Consider the following 17432-nt stretch of genomic DNA (forward strand, 5'->3'; position numbering starts at 1 on the left):
GCTTTGTACAAGTTGACTCTTATCTAAAAATCAAATTACTCCAGTTCAAAACAATTCACAGTGTGTGCAGTATTTTGGGATTTGTTTGGGAAGAATGTTACATAGTGCAAGGTGGAATTTTCTACTTACAGGTTTTATAAATCCTTGCACCTGTTGACATATTTCCTGTACTTTCTAAAATACACTTTTTAAAAACCTGGAACCTGGTTTGCATAACATACCATTTCTAGATTCAACAATTCTGAGCACAAGAGGTAGCCTGTATGATATTCTGCGGGCAGCAAGGAAACTAAATAGGAAACAAAACTAAATTCAGCGTTTAGCTTTGATCGGGAAAGTGGGATGGCAAAAAAAGCACCTCGAAATATCTGGCAATAAAACGAGCACGAAAAATAATACTTGCGTACTATCAATTTAGGTGGATTGACGCGCCGATTTTTAAAATAAAACTTTGGAGAATTAGAAAAACAAATAAGGGGAATTAATAGAATTTTTGTTGGTAGAGAGACGGTTTGTTATTTTGAGATGTAACAAGTACCAGTCGATGTTGCGGAGGGTCAATCAGAAAATTTTGTTGCACAAAGGGGGAGGGAAAGAGGTAAATAGAGAGTCGCCATATTGTCGAGTGTGGGCCGGGAGTGGGAAGAGCGAGGAGGAAGGAGGAGCTGCTCCGGTGAGGCTGGATCTACCGGACTACGATACAAGTATAAACCCGTGTAAGGTTGTGGAGGCGGCGGGAGCAGAAACTGGGCTATGAAAGGAGTTCTCTTGGCCGCTGCCGCCATGCAGGAGACTTTTGGTTGCGCCGTCACTAATCGCTTCGACCAGCTGCTGGACGACGAGTCCGACCCGTTCGACATCCTGCGGGAGGCCGAGGAGAAGAAGCAGAAGAAGAAGAAAGAGGAAGGAGGCCGCAAGAGCCGAGCCGGGAGTGGGCCCTCGGGCGGCTCGGCAGCATCAACCGCCGGCGCCGCCTACGCCTCGGCATCGAGCTCGGCCAAAGCCGGCAGGAGAGAGTCTCAGAAAGCTCGGAAAATCCCGGCGGGCGTCGAGGCCGGCAACAGGCCCGGGGGAGCATCTGGCACCGAAAATGTCTTCCTCGGAGGAGGAGGAGGACAGCGGAGAGAAGGTCGGTACCTAACATAGCTCTGCAGCACCTGGGCGTGGGGGGGACTCCTCCTCCTCCTCCTCCTCCTCCATCATTCCGAAATGTTTAAGATACCCGGGGGCGGGGGGGCTTCAATCTGTAAATTCTGGGGTTAAGTTTATTCTGATTTCAAACGTGTAGGATCAATGATGTAGCCCCGGGTTTAATTTCTAACGGACTACAGCAACAATACACACGTGGTATGTACTGTATTAGTGGTGCTGGAAGAGCACAGCAGGTCAGGCAGCATCCAACGAGCAGCGAAATCAACGTTTCGGGCAAAAGCCCTTCATCAGTCCGTACCGGGGGGGTGGGGGGTGAGTGGTGGAGAGGGGGAAAGGGATGTATGAGAACCTGGCCGGAGAGAATGGAGGTTAATGCAGGTGCAACTACCACTTTGTACTCCAAACCTGGAATTGGCATACATTTTCTTGGGGCTGTCCTTTCAAGCGACATTTGGGCAAGTTTGGCCTATAAATTGTGGGTGAGTTATCACGTAGTTTTTATTTGGGAGACTGTTAATCTGCCTTATATCGTTTTGTTGAGTTGCCATTTTTGTAAGTATTTTAAAAGCGATATTCACAAGCGTAGATTTTTCAACCCCTGCTGAAGAACTTCATGCATATGAAACGTGGACATGTTGTCTCTATGGCCATACATTTGGGGAACTGGACGTTTGGGATTGCAAGACTCTAACTTCAAGTTGCTGTTTTGTTAAATCCAACAGTTTACTTTGAACACTGAGATGTGTAGCTTTTTTATGAAAAGTAAGGGAAGAAAAATTCGTCAGGCAGTCCTGTTTACTGCAATGAGTGGTATATATTATGGAGAGAATAAAGGAGTCCTACAGCACGCAAACAGATGCTTCCATCCAACCAGTCCATGCCAAATACAATCTCAGATGAAACTACTCTCACCTACCCGCTCCTGGACCATATTCCTCCAAACCTTTGCTATTCGTGAACCTATCCAAATGTCTTCCAGTTTCTGTTTTAGTTTTGAATTTAATGTTGAGGTGTTTACTTCCCTTTAAATTGGTACTGGATTAGTGATGCTGGAAGAGCACAGCAGTTCAGGCAGCATCCAACGAGCAGCGAAATCGACGTTTCGGGCAAATTGGTACTGTATGTCACTATTTGAGGTTACTTTTGTTATTTTTTTTCAAACATTAGGTGAGGTACAACTTAATTTTATATGGGTGGACATTTGTTTTTTTTTCTAAACCATCTTCTGTTCCCCTCTTGAATGTTATGGTTGGCTGCAGCTTAGTTTCATTGAATCAGTCATTCAGCAGAGACAAGGGAACCTCCTAAGTTGAAATGTCTAGGTAGGTTGCTAAGCCTTTAAGGTTGCATATATGCTATATTAAGTAAGTAACCCTGTGGTGGTTGAAGAGGCAACGACAAAATGGGAAGAGGTTTTCTTCACTCATAGGATATGGATTTTGCAGTCTTCTTAACCTCATTGCCAAGGACCTCAATTTTGACTTGAGAATGCTGCAGCCTTCAGGTCTAGTCATAGAATCATACAGCACAGAAACAGACCCTTTGGTCCAACTATTTGATGCCAACCATCATCCCAAACTAAACCAATCCCACTTGTGTGCTCCTGGCCCAAACCTTTCCACCTTTCCTATTCATGTATTTATCCAAATGTCTCTTAAATGTTGTAATTGTACCAGCATCCATCGCTTCCTCAGGAAGTTCATTTCACACACTAACCACCTTCTGTGGGGAAAAAAAATTTGGTCCTCATGTCTTTTCTAAATCTGTCTCATCACCTTAAAAATTTGCCTCCGAGTCTTGAAATCCCCTATCCTAGGGAAAAGACAACTACCACTAACTCTATCTATAGCCCTGTTTATTTTATAAACTTCTATACAGTTACCTCTTAAACACCTATGCATCGGTGAAAAACATGCCAGCCTTTCTTTATAACTCAAACTTTCTATACCTGGTAAATCTCTTTTGCACCCTCTCCAGCTTCATAGACAGATCATAGAATCCCTACAGTGTAGAAGCAAGCCATTTAGCTCCGCGAGTCTACATCAACCCTCAGAGCGTCCATCCAGACCCATCCCTTACCCTGTCCCTGTAACCCTACATTTCCTATGGCTAATCCACCTAATCACTTGACACTAAGGGCAACATTGCATATCCAATCCACCTAATCTGCACATCCTAGGACTGTGGGAGGAAACTAGAGCACCCAGAGGAAACCCATGCAGATGCTGGGAGAATGTGTAAACTCCCCACAGACAGTCGCCCAAGGCTGCAATCGCACCAGAGTCCCTGATGCTGCGAGGCAGCAGTGCTAACCACTGAGTCACTGTGTTGCCCCAGATTAATAATATCCTTCCTATAACTGTGCGATGAGAACTGGACATTATATTCCAAAGAGACCTCAAAGTCCTGTACGACCTCAACATGACTTCCCACTCCTATACTCAAAGGACTGAACAATGAAGGCAAGCATGCCAAGCACCCTTTTAAGCACTCGGTCTGCATGTGAGGCACACTTCAAAGAATTATGTGCCTCCAACCTTGCGTTACTGTGTTCTATAATGCTACCCAAAGGCCCTGCCATTATTTGTATGAAACCTATCCTTGTTTGTTGTTGCATTTATCCAGATTGAACTCCATCTGCTGTTTTTCAGCCCATTGACCCATTTGATCAAGACCCCTTTGTAATCTTAGTAGACAGTGAAGAAGGTTTTCTATGCCACTAATTTTGGTGTTGTCTGCAAACTTGCTAAGAGTGCCTTCCATTTTCTCATCCAGATATTTATATAAATGACATACAGAAGAGGACTCAGAATATTGAGTTCAATAATTTTGGAACCTGAGCACCTTCCACATCCATCCCCATCCCTACTTGTCCTCACATGGGCTTCTACCACAGCCAATCCGTTTTCAGCCATTGGTTGGTCCTAGTTGAAAGCTTCTCTTTCTCCCAAGCTCACCATTATCCATTTGTTTGTCTGTCCAGTTGTTTTCTCTTTTTTTAATTAGTATACAATAGCTGTCCTGTTCAGTTTTACTGTACATATTTTTGCATCATTTTGATAGAATTAACCAGAAATGCCTTTCAAAATGATAAATCATTCTTTTTTTTAAAAAACTGAATCAAATTGAACAATTATTTCTGTACCAGGAAAAAAGTTAAATTGCTTACTGTTGACCTATTGGGTAGGATTGTTTGTGATGTGGTAATTCAGGTCATTCAGAGCCATCTGCAGAGGATTGGGCCCTTTTTTTTTTGAAGAAAAGTTTTGGCAAAAGTTGGCAGAACATTTAAAGTAGATCCCTTTTTATAAAAACTAGGGTGTCTAGAGGGGTGTGGAAATGGCTACAAAATAGGTATTTTTTAAAGTACACTCATTAAGTGAGAGTAAACTTTCTTTGTCTACGACCTCCTGTAAAACTCTATGCAGAGTTTAGGGATGCTGATTATTCTGCAGAGTTTTAGATCTATTGTATCACACTAGATTGTTGAGAGGCTAATTAAATTCTCCCCTTCCCCCACTGTACATTCATACATCTATTGAAAGCAGTAATTGACTTCTAAATAATTTCCAGTTTTTCAAAGATTTTTGATTCTTGTTCATTTGCTAACCTCTGAGGTGCTAGAAAGACATTACATAACACCTTTAACCTATTACTTAAAACAGACTCCCTTGAATTACCTCTTTCAAGGTTTCATCAGTGTTTCATCAAAATAAAAACCACCAGTACTGGAGGTGGATAATATTATTAGCATGTGACATCCACAGAGAAGTAAATGCTTTAGGTCATTAGCCTTCTAACAACATGGAAGAAGTTGAAGATATAACATGCTTAAAGCAAGCACAGCATTCGGAGGGGATAACATAACAAGACTTTGAAAGAGAGATTCTGAAAAAGGGTCACTGGACTCGAAAGTTAATTTTATTTTCTTTCCACAGATACTGCCTGACCTACTGAGTTTCTCCAGCAATTTCTGTTTTTGTTTCAAATTTCCATTATCTTTAGTTGTTTGTTTTATTTAAATGCAAGTTTTGTTTGTATGTTGCTTTTCTTGATCAAAGTATCTCAAAGCAATTAAATACTATTTTGAATTGTTGTAGGAAATATCACAATGTGCACACGTCATAACATTGCTGATTTCAGAGTTTCCTTTGTGTTTTCTGATGTTGATTTGAGGGTTAGATATTGCTGAAGACCAGCAGCAATTTCTCTCTGCTCTTTGAAATAGTTTCTTGGATCTTTCTGCCAACCAGAGCAGGTAGATGGGACCTTGGTTTAATGTCTCATCCAAAAGATGCCTGGTCCAAATCTCACTGTCCTTTCAGTCCTCTGCATCCTGTGTTGTTCACCTATGCCTAATTGATGTTTGAGGAATAGTGTCCCATCTTTTTATGGATTCCATGTTGTGTTCTGTTTTATTTCTTCTTCCATTGCCATATCTTGTTGCCTAGCACTATAATTCCTTTTTATCATTTAATTTTTCCTGCTAGCCACTTCTTGAACTTTCTTCCCTCCCCCTCTATTAGCTTGAAAACTGTTACATCAATACCCTTTACAGTTTTTATAAAGGGTAATTGATCTGAAGTATTAATTTTGTTTTTCCTTCCTAAGATGCTGCTTGACCAGCTGAGTATTCCTGGCCTTTTCTGTTTCTGTTCCATCAATATATTGCTGCTTTAATTCCACCCCTGTGTGATACATGATAACAATTTGAATAATAACTCCTCACAGCACTTTCTCTGTTTGGGGGTTCTGCAAAACCATAATTAAATCTGTTACATTACTCAGAATATTGATTCATTTATTAATCAGTTTAATGCAGAGTAAAATTAACGTTGTAAGATGAGTGAACTTACTGGGATTGTTTTCTGGTAGATTTAACTTTGTGTCCTAAATGGTCAATATAAAAGATTGTGGTGCCTGTTACATTGTTGAATTTTTCCTACAAGTTAACTATTTTCCTTGTTTTATTTTAATCTAACTGGGCATTCTAGGGAAAAAAAACAAGAATAAAATAATTACAATGCATTTTGAACTTGGAATAGGTATGGCATGCAGTACTTGGGAATGTGGGGGCAGGTTCAAGTGAGACATTCAAGAAGATATTGAATGTATATTTGAATAGAAATGGCGTTCACAGATATGGGAAAAGGTAGGGTATTGGCACTGGATAATAGGACAAGTGCAGAGACAGTGGACCAAACGGCTTCTCTGCTCCAAAACAATTATGTAATGTAAGAATCCTTTTTGAAGATAGCCTTGGGACTCTACTTATTAATGTCCAATTTTATTGAGTAAATGATGCTATTTACAGAGTACTATGTGAGCATATGCAAAGACATTTGGCAGTTCAGAAAATTGGACAGAATATTTGTTTTCTTGTAATAAAAGATTTAAAGAATATAAAATGAAGATTTAAAAAAGATGAGTTACCAGAGAAAGTGAGTCCAGATGAATCGAATAGGTATTTTGTGTCAACCTTCATTACAAGCGATACAAGTAATATCCCAGATGCAGCTATAAATCGGCAACAGTAGGGAGGGAGAAGCTCAGGAAAATTACTTTCACGAGCAAAGTGGTGCTGAGTAAACGTTTGGAGCTGGAGGCTAACCAGTACCTGGGTCCTGATGGACTTCATCTCTCAACACCCCCCACTTCCACCTCCACTTCAATTCCTGAAGAAGGGCTTATGCCCGAAAAGCTGCCTAATCTGCTGTGCTTTTCCAGTGCCATATTTTGAGTATGAGTAGTGAAGTCTTGCAGCAACTGTACAAGGTGCTGGTGAGACCACATCTGAAGTACTGTAAGATTGTCTTGTGAACAAAGGCTAAGTAAACAGGGACTCTACTCACTGAGGTTTTGAAGAATGAGAGGTGATCACTTTGATTCAAATAGGGTCCATGCTGAGAGGATATTTCCCATCGTGGGAGAGTCTAGCACTGGAGAGCATAGTTTTGGAATGAAGGGACAGTAATTTAAGATTGGAATGAGGAATTTCTTCTGAGGTTGGAGAATCCTTGGAGCTCCTTGCCACAGATGTTTTGGGGCAGACTACCTGTTTGTGTATAAGGCTGAATAGATCTTTGGTCAGTAGGGGAATTGAGGGTGAAGGGGAAAATGCAGGCAAGTGGATGTGAGGTATGTTGGATTAGCTATGAACTTATTGAAGGGCAAAACAGGTTTATGGGGCCGAATGTCCTACTCCTTTTCTTACAATTGCATGGAATGTCAAGTATGATGGCAAGATTCTCTCATTGGAGATGGGCATTGCTTGTCACTTTTTTGTGACGTGAGTGTTACTTGTCACTTTTCAGCCCAAACTTTGATACTGTCTAAATCGTACTGCTCCATTTGGATGTATGCTGCTCAGGAATCTGAGGAATTGCAAATAGTGTTGATATCCCTTCTTCTGACCTTGTGACAGAGGTAAGGTCAGTGATGAAGGGGCTAAAGATGATTGAGGAGAAAGTGAGGACTGCAGGTGCTGGAGATCAGAGCTGAAAATGTGTTGCTGGAAAAGCGCAGCAGGTCAGGCAGCATCAAAGGAACAGGAGAATCGACTTTTTGGGCATGAGCCTGAAAGAAGGGCTCATGCCCAAAACGTCGATTTCTCCTGCTCCTTGGATGCTGCCTGACCTGCTGCGCTTTTCCAGCAACACATTTTTAGCTAAAGATGATTGGGCTTGGAACACCAAGCTGAAGACCTCCTGCAAAGATGTCCTGAAACTGGAATTACTGACCTCCAGTGACCACAACCATCTTCCTTCCTTCCTTCCTTCCTTCCTTCCTTCCTTCCTTCCTTCCTTCAAGCCAGTTATGTCTCCAAATAGTGGGGAAGATCTCTTCCCACCTCTTCTTTTTTTTTTTACCCCCACCCACCCCACCCCAACCTGATTCTTATTGACTCCAGTTTTGCAAGGGTCCTTTGATTGTCAAGGACAGTAACTCTCAGCACACGTCTGGCATTTTTTTTTAAAGAAAGATACATAATCAAAACCTAGGGTGACACGGTGGCTCTGTGGTTGGCACTACTCCCTCACAGCACCAGGGACCCAGGTTTGATTCCACCCTCTGGCAACTGTCTGTGTGAGGTTTGCACATTCTTCTTGTATTGGTGTATGTCTCCTCTGATGCTGCAGTTTCTTTTGAGTCAAAAGATGTGCAGTTTAGGTGGATTAGTAATAGGAAATGTCAGGATTTGGGATAGGGTAAGAGTGTGGATCTGGATGGGATGGTCTTTGGAGGGTTGGCGTATTTGATAGGCCTAATGGATTGCTTCCACGTTGTGGGGAATCAGTGATTCTAAACATGATTCTAAAAGCAAAATATCTGGCTACATCTAAAATTGAGTGACTACACTTCAAAGTATCTGTTTGGGAACATTCTGCAGCAATGAAAAGCACTGTAAATGCAAGCCTTGCTTTTCACTTTTTCTTAGACCTTATCTTTGAACCTGCTTATACTTCCTTTAATGTTTTGCATATGTTTAACTTATATTTCATTTAGGCCCAAAGAGGGGCCCAAAAAGGGCAGAAATGCGAGGACAGAATGAGAACCAAGATATTGAAAGAAAAACTGAAAGACCAGAACGTAGAGTTGTATTCCGAGAACGGCGCCCAAATGAAACTGAAGGAGCGACTGAATTTTCATTAGAAGCGTAAGATTTAAGTCTCTGTGGAATATGTTTTACTCTAGGTAATTTTTTGCAATATTGTTTTCAACAAATTTGGTTTTAACCTTGACGCAGGTGGGCTACAGGTGAGGGAAATTTGGGAGGATTCTCAGGTTTTGCTGTAATTTAATGTGCTGTAAAGCAGTTTCATTTTCCCTTTGCATTTGTAACAGTTTCTGTAATATTTAATTTTCTCATTCTGGCACCCATGTGACCATTCCTCATTTCACCACTTTGTAACCAATAATGGGTTGTCAATATTGACTTGCCAACCATGTTTGGCATATGTCCTCCCTTCCCCTCAATGGAGTAATGTGATCAGATTTGCCAGGATATTTGTTTATATTTTGTAGATTATGAAATTTCTGTTGACAATAGTGGCCTTTTTAAAAAAAAAAATGCATTGTTCAAAATATTTACCAGGATGTTGACAAGTTTGAGTTATATGTTTAGCATGGACTGGTTGGACCAAAGGGATGTTTCCATGCTAGATGACTCTGTATTACTGGTATTTGGGCTTCAGTTCCAATTTTTCGTTTGTGTGAAAACAATCTTATCTTATTGAGTATAAGTGGTTTTTTTGTCTCCTTTGGGATGTGGGCATTCCTCACCATTCCAGATTTGTTATCCATCACTAATTGCCCTCGAGAAAGTGGTGGTGACCTGTTTTAACCTGCTGCAGTTCCTAGGGTGTGGGTGCACCTGCAAAACTGTTAGGAAGGGAGCTGCAAGATTTTGACTCGGTGAAATAAAGGAATGCTGATTTATAGTTCAGTCAGCAGCGGGGAGAAATTTGCAGATGGTGATCTTGTGGATCTGCTTCCCTTGACCTTCCAGGTGGTAGAGATTGTAGTTTGGAGTGTGCTGTCATGAGCCTTAAGTTATTTGCAATGTGTTTGTAGATGGGATAGACATCTGTCACTCTGTGTCTTGGTGATGAAAGTAGTGATGTTGAAAGTGGTGGATGAGGTGTCAGTCAAGCTGGTACCTTTTACTCTGGTTGATACTGAACTTTGAGGGTTGTTAGAGCTACAATCATCCAGGAAATTAGTATTCCAATATTCCATAAAACTCTTGCACTTTGTGAATAGAAAAAGGGGCCATATTGTTCAGGATATGGATAGTAGGGGATTCAGTGATGGTAATGCAATTGAATGTCGAGGTGTGATGGTTAGATTCTGTTTTGCTGCACAAATATTATTTGCCACTCAGCAAACTAAGCTTTGACGTTGTCTACGTTTTGCTGAATATGAACATTGCTTCATTATCTGAGGATTTGCAAATTGTGCAGTCTTCAGCAAGTAATCCCCCTTGTGACCTTCATGGAGGGAAATTCACGGATGAAGCTATTGAAGAAGGTTGGGCCTAAGGCACTACCCTGAAGCATTTCCACAGTGATGACCCGAGACTGAGGTGGTTGAGCTCCGGTTACTACAAAGTAATTGACTGCAATTATAATAGCCCGTTTGGTCCAATACCTGGTCACGTTCTGCTCCGATATCAAGGATAGACACTTTTGTCTCACCACCTGGATTTCATCTCTTTTTGTCCATGTTTGGACCAAGGCTATAATGGGGTCAGCAGTTGAGTGGCCTTGGCAAACCAAAGCTGAGCACCCATAAGCAGGTTATTATTAAACAAATGCTACTTGATGATAATACTTGATAATTCCTTCCATCACTTTGATCTGGCTAAATAGGATTTGCATTGCTTTTTGTACGCAGGACGCATCTGGGCAATTTTCATTGTTGCTGAATAATTGTCGGTGTTGTCAATGTATTGGAACAGCTTAGTTAGGGTTGCAGCTAGTTCTGGAGCACCAGTCTTCAGTACCAATCCTGGAATGTTGTCAGGGCCCATAGACATTGTGGTGTCTAGTATCTTCAGTTGCACACCTTTATTTGAAAAGGGAAGGAGACAAAAAACAGGTGACTATAGGCCAGTTAGCCTAATGTCTGTTGTTGGGGAAATGTTAGAGTTCATTATATAAAATCTAATAGCAGAGCATTTAGAAATGCGTAATATCATCAAGCAGTGTCAGCATGGCTTCATGAACGGGAAATTATGCCTGACAAATTTGATAGAAGCAGGATGTGAAAGGTGTTGGTTGTGATGTGTGGATTTTTCAGAAGGTGTTTGATAAGATACCATATATTAGGCTACTTAATAAGACAGAAGCCCATCATGTTGAAATTAGAGTATTAACATGGTTAGCAATATCCTAACTCGGAAGACAGAGTTGAGATAAGAGGGAATTTTCAGGATGCCACCCTATAACTAGTGAGTTAGGGATCAGTGCAGGACCACAATTATTTACATTATATATTATTTGACTTAGATGAAGAAAGTGAATTTTAGCAAAGGTTGCAAATGACACAAAAATGGGTGGAAAGGCAAGTGATGAGAATGACATAGTGCAGAGGAATATAAACAGGGTTATGTGAGTGGGCAAAAACTTGACAAATGAAATATAATGTGGGAAAATGAGAGGTTATGTACTTTGGCAGGATGAATAGAGATTCTGAATGTTATTTAAATGGAAACACTTAAGAAACCAGTGGTGCAGAGAGATGTGGTGGCGGATAATTGAGAAGGCAAATGGAATTGAGTAAAAGGACAGAGGTTTTGCTAAAATTACACCTGGGCTTTAGAATATGGAGAACAGTTTTGGACCCCTTTTTCCAACGAAAAACATAACTCGCATTGGAGTTGAGGTTTGATATCAAGTATGCAGAGACGGTCTTATGAAAGAGAATTGTACTGAGTGGAATTTAGAATTAGAGGAGACCTTATTGAAGTTATCAATGTTTTTAGGAGACTTAACCAAGCAAATGTGACAGATTGTTTCCCATTGCGGAAGAGTCTAGGATCAGAGGACATAAACATGTAACACTTATTCCTGAGATTAAGACAGATGAGGATGAATCTCATCTGATGCTAATAGATCTGTGGAATTCTTTACTACAGAAAGGTATCAAGGCTGGGTAAGTTACATATTTTTAAGGCTGAGACAGAGGATTTCTAACCAGTGAGAGAGATCCTAGATTTATGGCAACAACAAGAAGTGGAGTTTAGCATTGATCTGACAGCTGTGATTTAATTGCGTAGACTTCCTTGTCTTTAATTGAACAAACTACTCTGTTCTTATGTCTAATGGTCTTATCCCTTAAAGTGAATTGAAATGGTTGAAGCATGGAATCTATGCTGGACACATCAGACATCCTTATGGTACCTTTTGATTGAAGATGGACAGAAATGCATCAGTCTTGTCTTTTATACTGATATGTTGGACGACTCCATCATTGGGGATGGATACGTTTTATGGAGCGTCCTCTTTCTATTGGTGGTTTTAAATTTGGACCACTATTCGTGACTGAATGTCAGGACTGCAGAGCTTTGATCAAATCCTTTGGACCTCTTATCTCTGACGACCGTGTGCTGCTTCTGCTATTTGGCATGCAGCTGGCCTTGTATTGTAACCCCCAAGGTAACGCCTCTTTTTTTTAGATGTCCCTAGTGCTGCTCTTGGCATGTCTTCTTGCAGTCTTAATTGACTCAAAGTTGATTCCATGGCTTGATGGCATGGTAGAACTGCGGGTTTCTGGACCATGATGTTACAGATTGTGGTTGAAAACAGTTCTGGTCTCCCACTGTGCCTTTTGCTTGGCCAACTTTAAGTTGCTGGATCTGTTTGAAGACTGTCCCATTTCGCATGGTGCCAATGCCATGTAACATTACAGAAGATCTCCTTCATGTTTGATGACAAGACTTTTCCTCCACAAGAGTGCAGTGGCCACTCCTACCTGTATTGCAGTCGCTGTGCATCTCTGACAGGTTGAGGGCAAAGTAGTACAGGTTTTTCTCTGACCCCCTCAGGCAGATTCACTCTAGTAGCTGTACTGTTCTGGACTTGATCAACTTATTCAGTATTGGTGTCATTGTGCCACACTGGTGATGGATTGAACTCCGCCCCCCCCCCCCAACCACCACCACCACCACATGTTTGTTCTTTATTCTTGCCACCTTCTCTCTTTCTTCCAAATGGAGTTCAGCGTGGTGAAGTAGTCATTCATAAGCTAAGGTGGGTGTTATGGGTCGGTATATGAATGATTTGTTGTCCATACTTGACATAATGCCATGGGATTTGGCATCAACGTTGAGGTCTACCAAAGTGACTGCTGCCTGACTGTAATTGATGTGCCGTCAGCACTGTGACTGCTGGTGGTACAAGACTTATGTCCATATGGTTGAGGTTGTGACTGGCAGGTCATTAAGGTATGATTTTGTGAATCTGACAATATCAGGTTGCTTGACTCACCTAACTGTGGCACAAGCCCCAGATGTGGGTAAAGAGGAATTTGCTGGGGTGATGGTTAGACCTATTATCATTGTTTGTTTCTGCTACCAAGATTGATTGCAGGTTAATTGTCTGGTTTTCTTCTTTGCTTTCCACTTTTTTTAAGCTGTTTTGATTCAACTGACTGGCTTTTCATTCCATTTTGGAGGATATTTGAAACCAATCACATCACTTTGGGTCTGGAGTCATATGTAGGCCAGGGTAAGGAAGTATAGTAGACTTCCTTCTCAAAAGGACATCAGTGAAGCAGATGGGTCTTGATTATTGGCAATGGTTAACTGAGCTGCACTCAGTCTAGCTCTTTACTTATAGGTTTTTTTTGTTTATAGTTCACATATCCCCATTTGCTATCATGGGACTCCAGCTTATATCCCCAGTGCATTAGTTGGGACTCTAGGCAATACCACCGCACCATTTTGTATAATATTTATGATTCTGAAATAATATATTTAAAAGGTAAATGTCAAATCTTATTGCTCAATCATCATCTTGGGTCACGTAGGACAGAATGTCCTTGTTTTGATCCTTGACTTAGATTGAAGTAACGACAATATGATGTGTACTTTTATGATGTCATAGGAAATAGCTGTTCACTATCCAGCCATCTTTGCTGAAACTATCTATTTGATATCCGAGGAAAATGTTGTATCTCCTATGTCCCCATTTAAGAATTAATTCCTCATTCAAGCTAACTTTCTCAAAGTTGAAAGCAGTGCAGTGTCCTTTTGGTGTTTTTAATAATTTTTGAATGAAATAGGAAAAGCCTTTAACTTAGATGTGGTTTAGGGGCGGCACAGTGGTTCAGTGGTTAACACTGCTGCCTCACAGTGCCAGTGTCCCCGGTTTGATTCCAGCCTCTGGCGACTGTGCAAACTCCACACAGACATTCTCCCCGTGTCTGCATGGGTTTCCTCCCACAGTCCAAAGATGTGCAGGTCAGGTGAAGTGGCCATGCTAAATTGCCCATAATGTTAGGTGCGTAAGTCAGAGGGAAATGGGTCTGAGTAGGTTACTCTTCAGTGGGTCGGTGTGGACTGGTTGGGCGGAAGGGCCTGTTTCCACGCTGTAGGGAATCTAATCTAATCTATACGTATCAGGGGTAGGTAAGCTTCAGTATATTAAGCCATTCTGAATTGGAGCTCACTTCTTAAAATGTATTTTAGTATGTGCATCATATGTCTTAAATCAAATATGCCTAATATTAGGTACTATTGCTCTTGCTGTTTTGTCAGTTACATCAGGAAGCAAATATGAGTTAAAGGGAGACAGACACTCTTTTTTGAAGTACTGTGTACTGCCAGTAGAACTGGCTGTTTTTTCACTTGTGTTTTGTTTGAGAGTTGGACCATGAGCAATTATTGAATTGGTCCATGGTTAGGGACAAAGTACTGCAGAAATTTTGCAGGTGCCTTCTGCAGAATAGCTAACCAAGAGACTTTTCCTATTTTTAACTGCCTGTCATCAGAGTGTTGAAAGAATTTTCAAGTTGAGATCCAAATTTTAGTCATATTCTGATTACATCTTCCATCTTCAACAAATCCTGTCATTGGACTTGAACCTAATAATTATGACTCAGATGCTACCACTGTGCTACAAGGCATGTTAACTGGCCAAAAAGGCCGAAAACTTGGTAAGTTGTGTAAATAGCTCAGCAGTGTTAAAGAGCTGGATGCAGTCAATCATGAATCTGGATGATATTGGTTAATCAGTTACGAAGAAACTCTGGAAAGCTACAGCATGGGGCTGGTTGTGAAAAGTGGAGAGAGGAATGATAGTGATTTTTCCAAAATGATGGCCATTAATGAGAAATCTTGGAGGTGAAAGCTGTTGTCATGTAGGACTCCTGACCAAATGAAGAGCAACATTTTATAGAAATGTGTACCAACAAATTGCAGCATTTGTTTGGTCTGTGATACATATGCTTGCATTTAATCTGTAGATTAGTTAGTGATTTATTTTGTTCTTATTTGTGTTTCCCTGTTAACACATGTAATTTACATTGATTTTGATTTATTCATGTAAAAGCTACAAAAGGTGAAATCTTGGTCATTTTCATGTTTGGGGTCATTTAGCCAATTTTGTTAATATTGCACAAACATCTATCTTCAGCTCACCAGCCCACCTTTGATTTGACTAAAAAAAACCCAATGTCAGGGTGGAGCAGACGTCACCACTGGGATGCAGGTGAGCAGAACTAAAAGTGCTTTACACCTGTCCTAAATAAATCTAGTTATAAAATTAAGTATTTGGCAAACAAGTCTGAACAAGATGGAGTAAGAGCCTGTGCAGAACCATTAATTGCAGTAAAAGGCCCATGAAGTCCGTATTGATCCTCCAAAGAGAAATAACAGCAAACCTCTTGCTTTCACCGCTGTTTGGAACCAAAGATCTAAGCAATCTTTTGGAGCATCTCTTTTCTCCACGCATTCCATTAATGGAAGTATACAACTTGTTGATTCATTTTGAGCCGCTCCATAAGAGGTGCCGATTTCTCTTATTGGTTTATGCAATTTATTTCATGAATCTCACATCTTTGTAAGAAGAGCTTACCTCCCATACCCCCTCTGCCCATAAGGTTTTTACCATGATTTGCATGTTTATAAAGTTAGACTTGCATTTTTAAAGTAATTTTTAAAAAACAATATTACCTATATTCATTGCAATTAACTTTCTTTTGGTGTGTAGACCAATTGACAGGGTGGACAGGCCAATGAAAGGACGTGGAGGTGGCAGAGGGCGTGCAAGAGGACGAGGCGGATTTCCCAGGAGTGTTGATGGATTTGATCCAAGAGGAAAACGAGAGTTTGAAAGGCACAGCGGAAATGACAAAGTGTGAGTTTCTTGAACAGTGCAATAAGTAAATTTAAGGTAGGAATGCTGCAGAAATCGCAATGTATTGAACATAAGGGGCGTATTTTGCAAGCACATGACATGACTAAGTCATGATCAAGCTGTTGAGTGGAAAACCTCCTTCAATGTGGTGGTCTTTTTGAAAGCATGCGTAATTTAACAAAGACTGGGATTTAATGCTGTATTATTTCCAAATATAATCCTCTACATTGGTAGCCTGCTGTTTTGATAAACATTGGATAAATTTCAGGGCATTTATTTACAAATAACTAAGTTAGCTGTGGTAGAAACAAAGAACACATGTATTAGCTGGTAGCCATGTTATTGCTGGGTGTTTGCTGATCATTGATTTTGAGCTTTTTTTTGAACTAGTATTTTTTAAAAGAATTCTGTTATCATCTGTTATGGCCTTCTACTTATGATCAATAGAAAGGTGGAGGTGTTTACTGCTGACCATGGGAAGAAGTTGAGTGTAGGATGCAGTGGGGGCTCGTTCTTTAGGCTACAGTGTTGTTTCAACAGTAAAGTCAATGGAAAGGTCTTGGGACATGGCACATTTCTGGTGAAACCACACCATCCTCTGATGTCAGCATCTGAAGATCAACCCCTTGAGATGTGTATTCAACTCAAGCAGGGATAAGATGAAGGGTTTTTGCCAAAATGTCAGCTCTCCTGCTCCTCTGATGCTGCCTGATCAGCTGTGCTTTTCCAGCACCGCACTCTCGACTCTATAATCTCCATCATCTGCAATCCTAACTTTCGCCCAGAGATAAGAAATGGCTAACTATTGGCCACTGTTAATAAGAAAATCCAATGTAGTTGCGTATACATTGCATTAAAGCTCCTCGGGTGCATCTTCGGTTCCTCAGTCCTATTAATATCAGAAGTTATACTTAATTGAAGTGAGGTTGTGAGTTATTTTAATATTTTTGTTTCGATGGCTCAATGTGAGGTGCTCCAGAACAGGCTTTGCAACTGCTAAGAGCATCTCAAGTAAAATTCCTACAACTGCTTGGCAATCAGGCAAGTTCCTGAATAACTGGCCCTGGTGACACTGTCAACTTGGGATCCTCTGAAACTTGTACAGGCCCACTGCAGGCCTGCATTTGAGCATAAATGTATTCCTTGGCACATTTTAGTGCTTCCTGCTATTGGTACCACAAGATTTGGGTCTGTATTCATGATAACATGTATAGTAGTGTGGATAGTTACTTGTGTGCCAGGTGTCTGTTCCTATAGAGTAGTTCTGGGAAATGGAATTTTAAACTGCTGTGCTATTGTTTTTTGGATTTAGTGCAGTGCCATGGCTTTTAAGTTGCCAGAGCTGTGTGCAGTGTACTGTGCTTGGTGTCTGTGTTGATGTCTTGTTCACTTGCTAGCAGTTGGTCAGAATGGAGATCA

The 17432-nt window shown here is 40.9% G+C and overlaps 1 protein-coding gene across 2 annotated transcripts in view; it reads left to right on the top strand.

The window, feature by feature from the left end:
* Positions 1-595: 595 nt before the first annotated feature.
* Positions 596-17432, top strand: part of LOC140486944 (intracellular hyaluronan-binding protein 4) — a 54855-nt gene continuing 38018 nt past the window's right edge. The window contains exons 1-3 of one of the 2 annotated variants that reach the window (XM_072586191.1): positions 596-1129; positions 8659-8809; positions 15867-16013. In XM_072586191.1, coding sequence (XP_072442292.1) covers positions 754-1129; positions 8659-8809; positions 15867-16013 — 674 coding nt within the window. In that variant the 5' untranslated portion in view covers positions 596-753. The remainder of the gene's footprint in view (positions 1130-8658; positions 8810-15866; positions 16014-17432) is intronic. The other variant, XM_072586180.1, reaches the window with a different exon arrangement.

Source organism: Chiloscyllium punctatum, chromosome 2 (genome assembly GCF_047496795.1).
Source record: "Chiloscyllium punctatum isolate Juve2018m chromosome 2, sChiPun1.3, whole genome shotgun sequence".
NCBI lineage: Eukaryota > Metazoa > Chordata > Chondrichthyes > Orectolobiformes > Hemiscylliidae > Chiloscyllium > Chiloscyllium punctatum.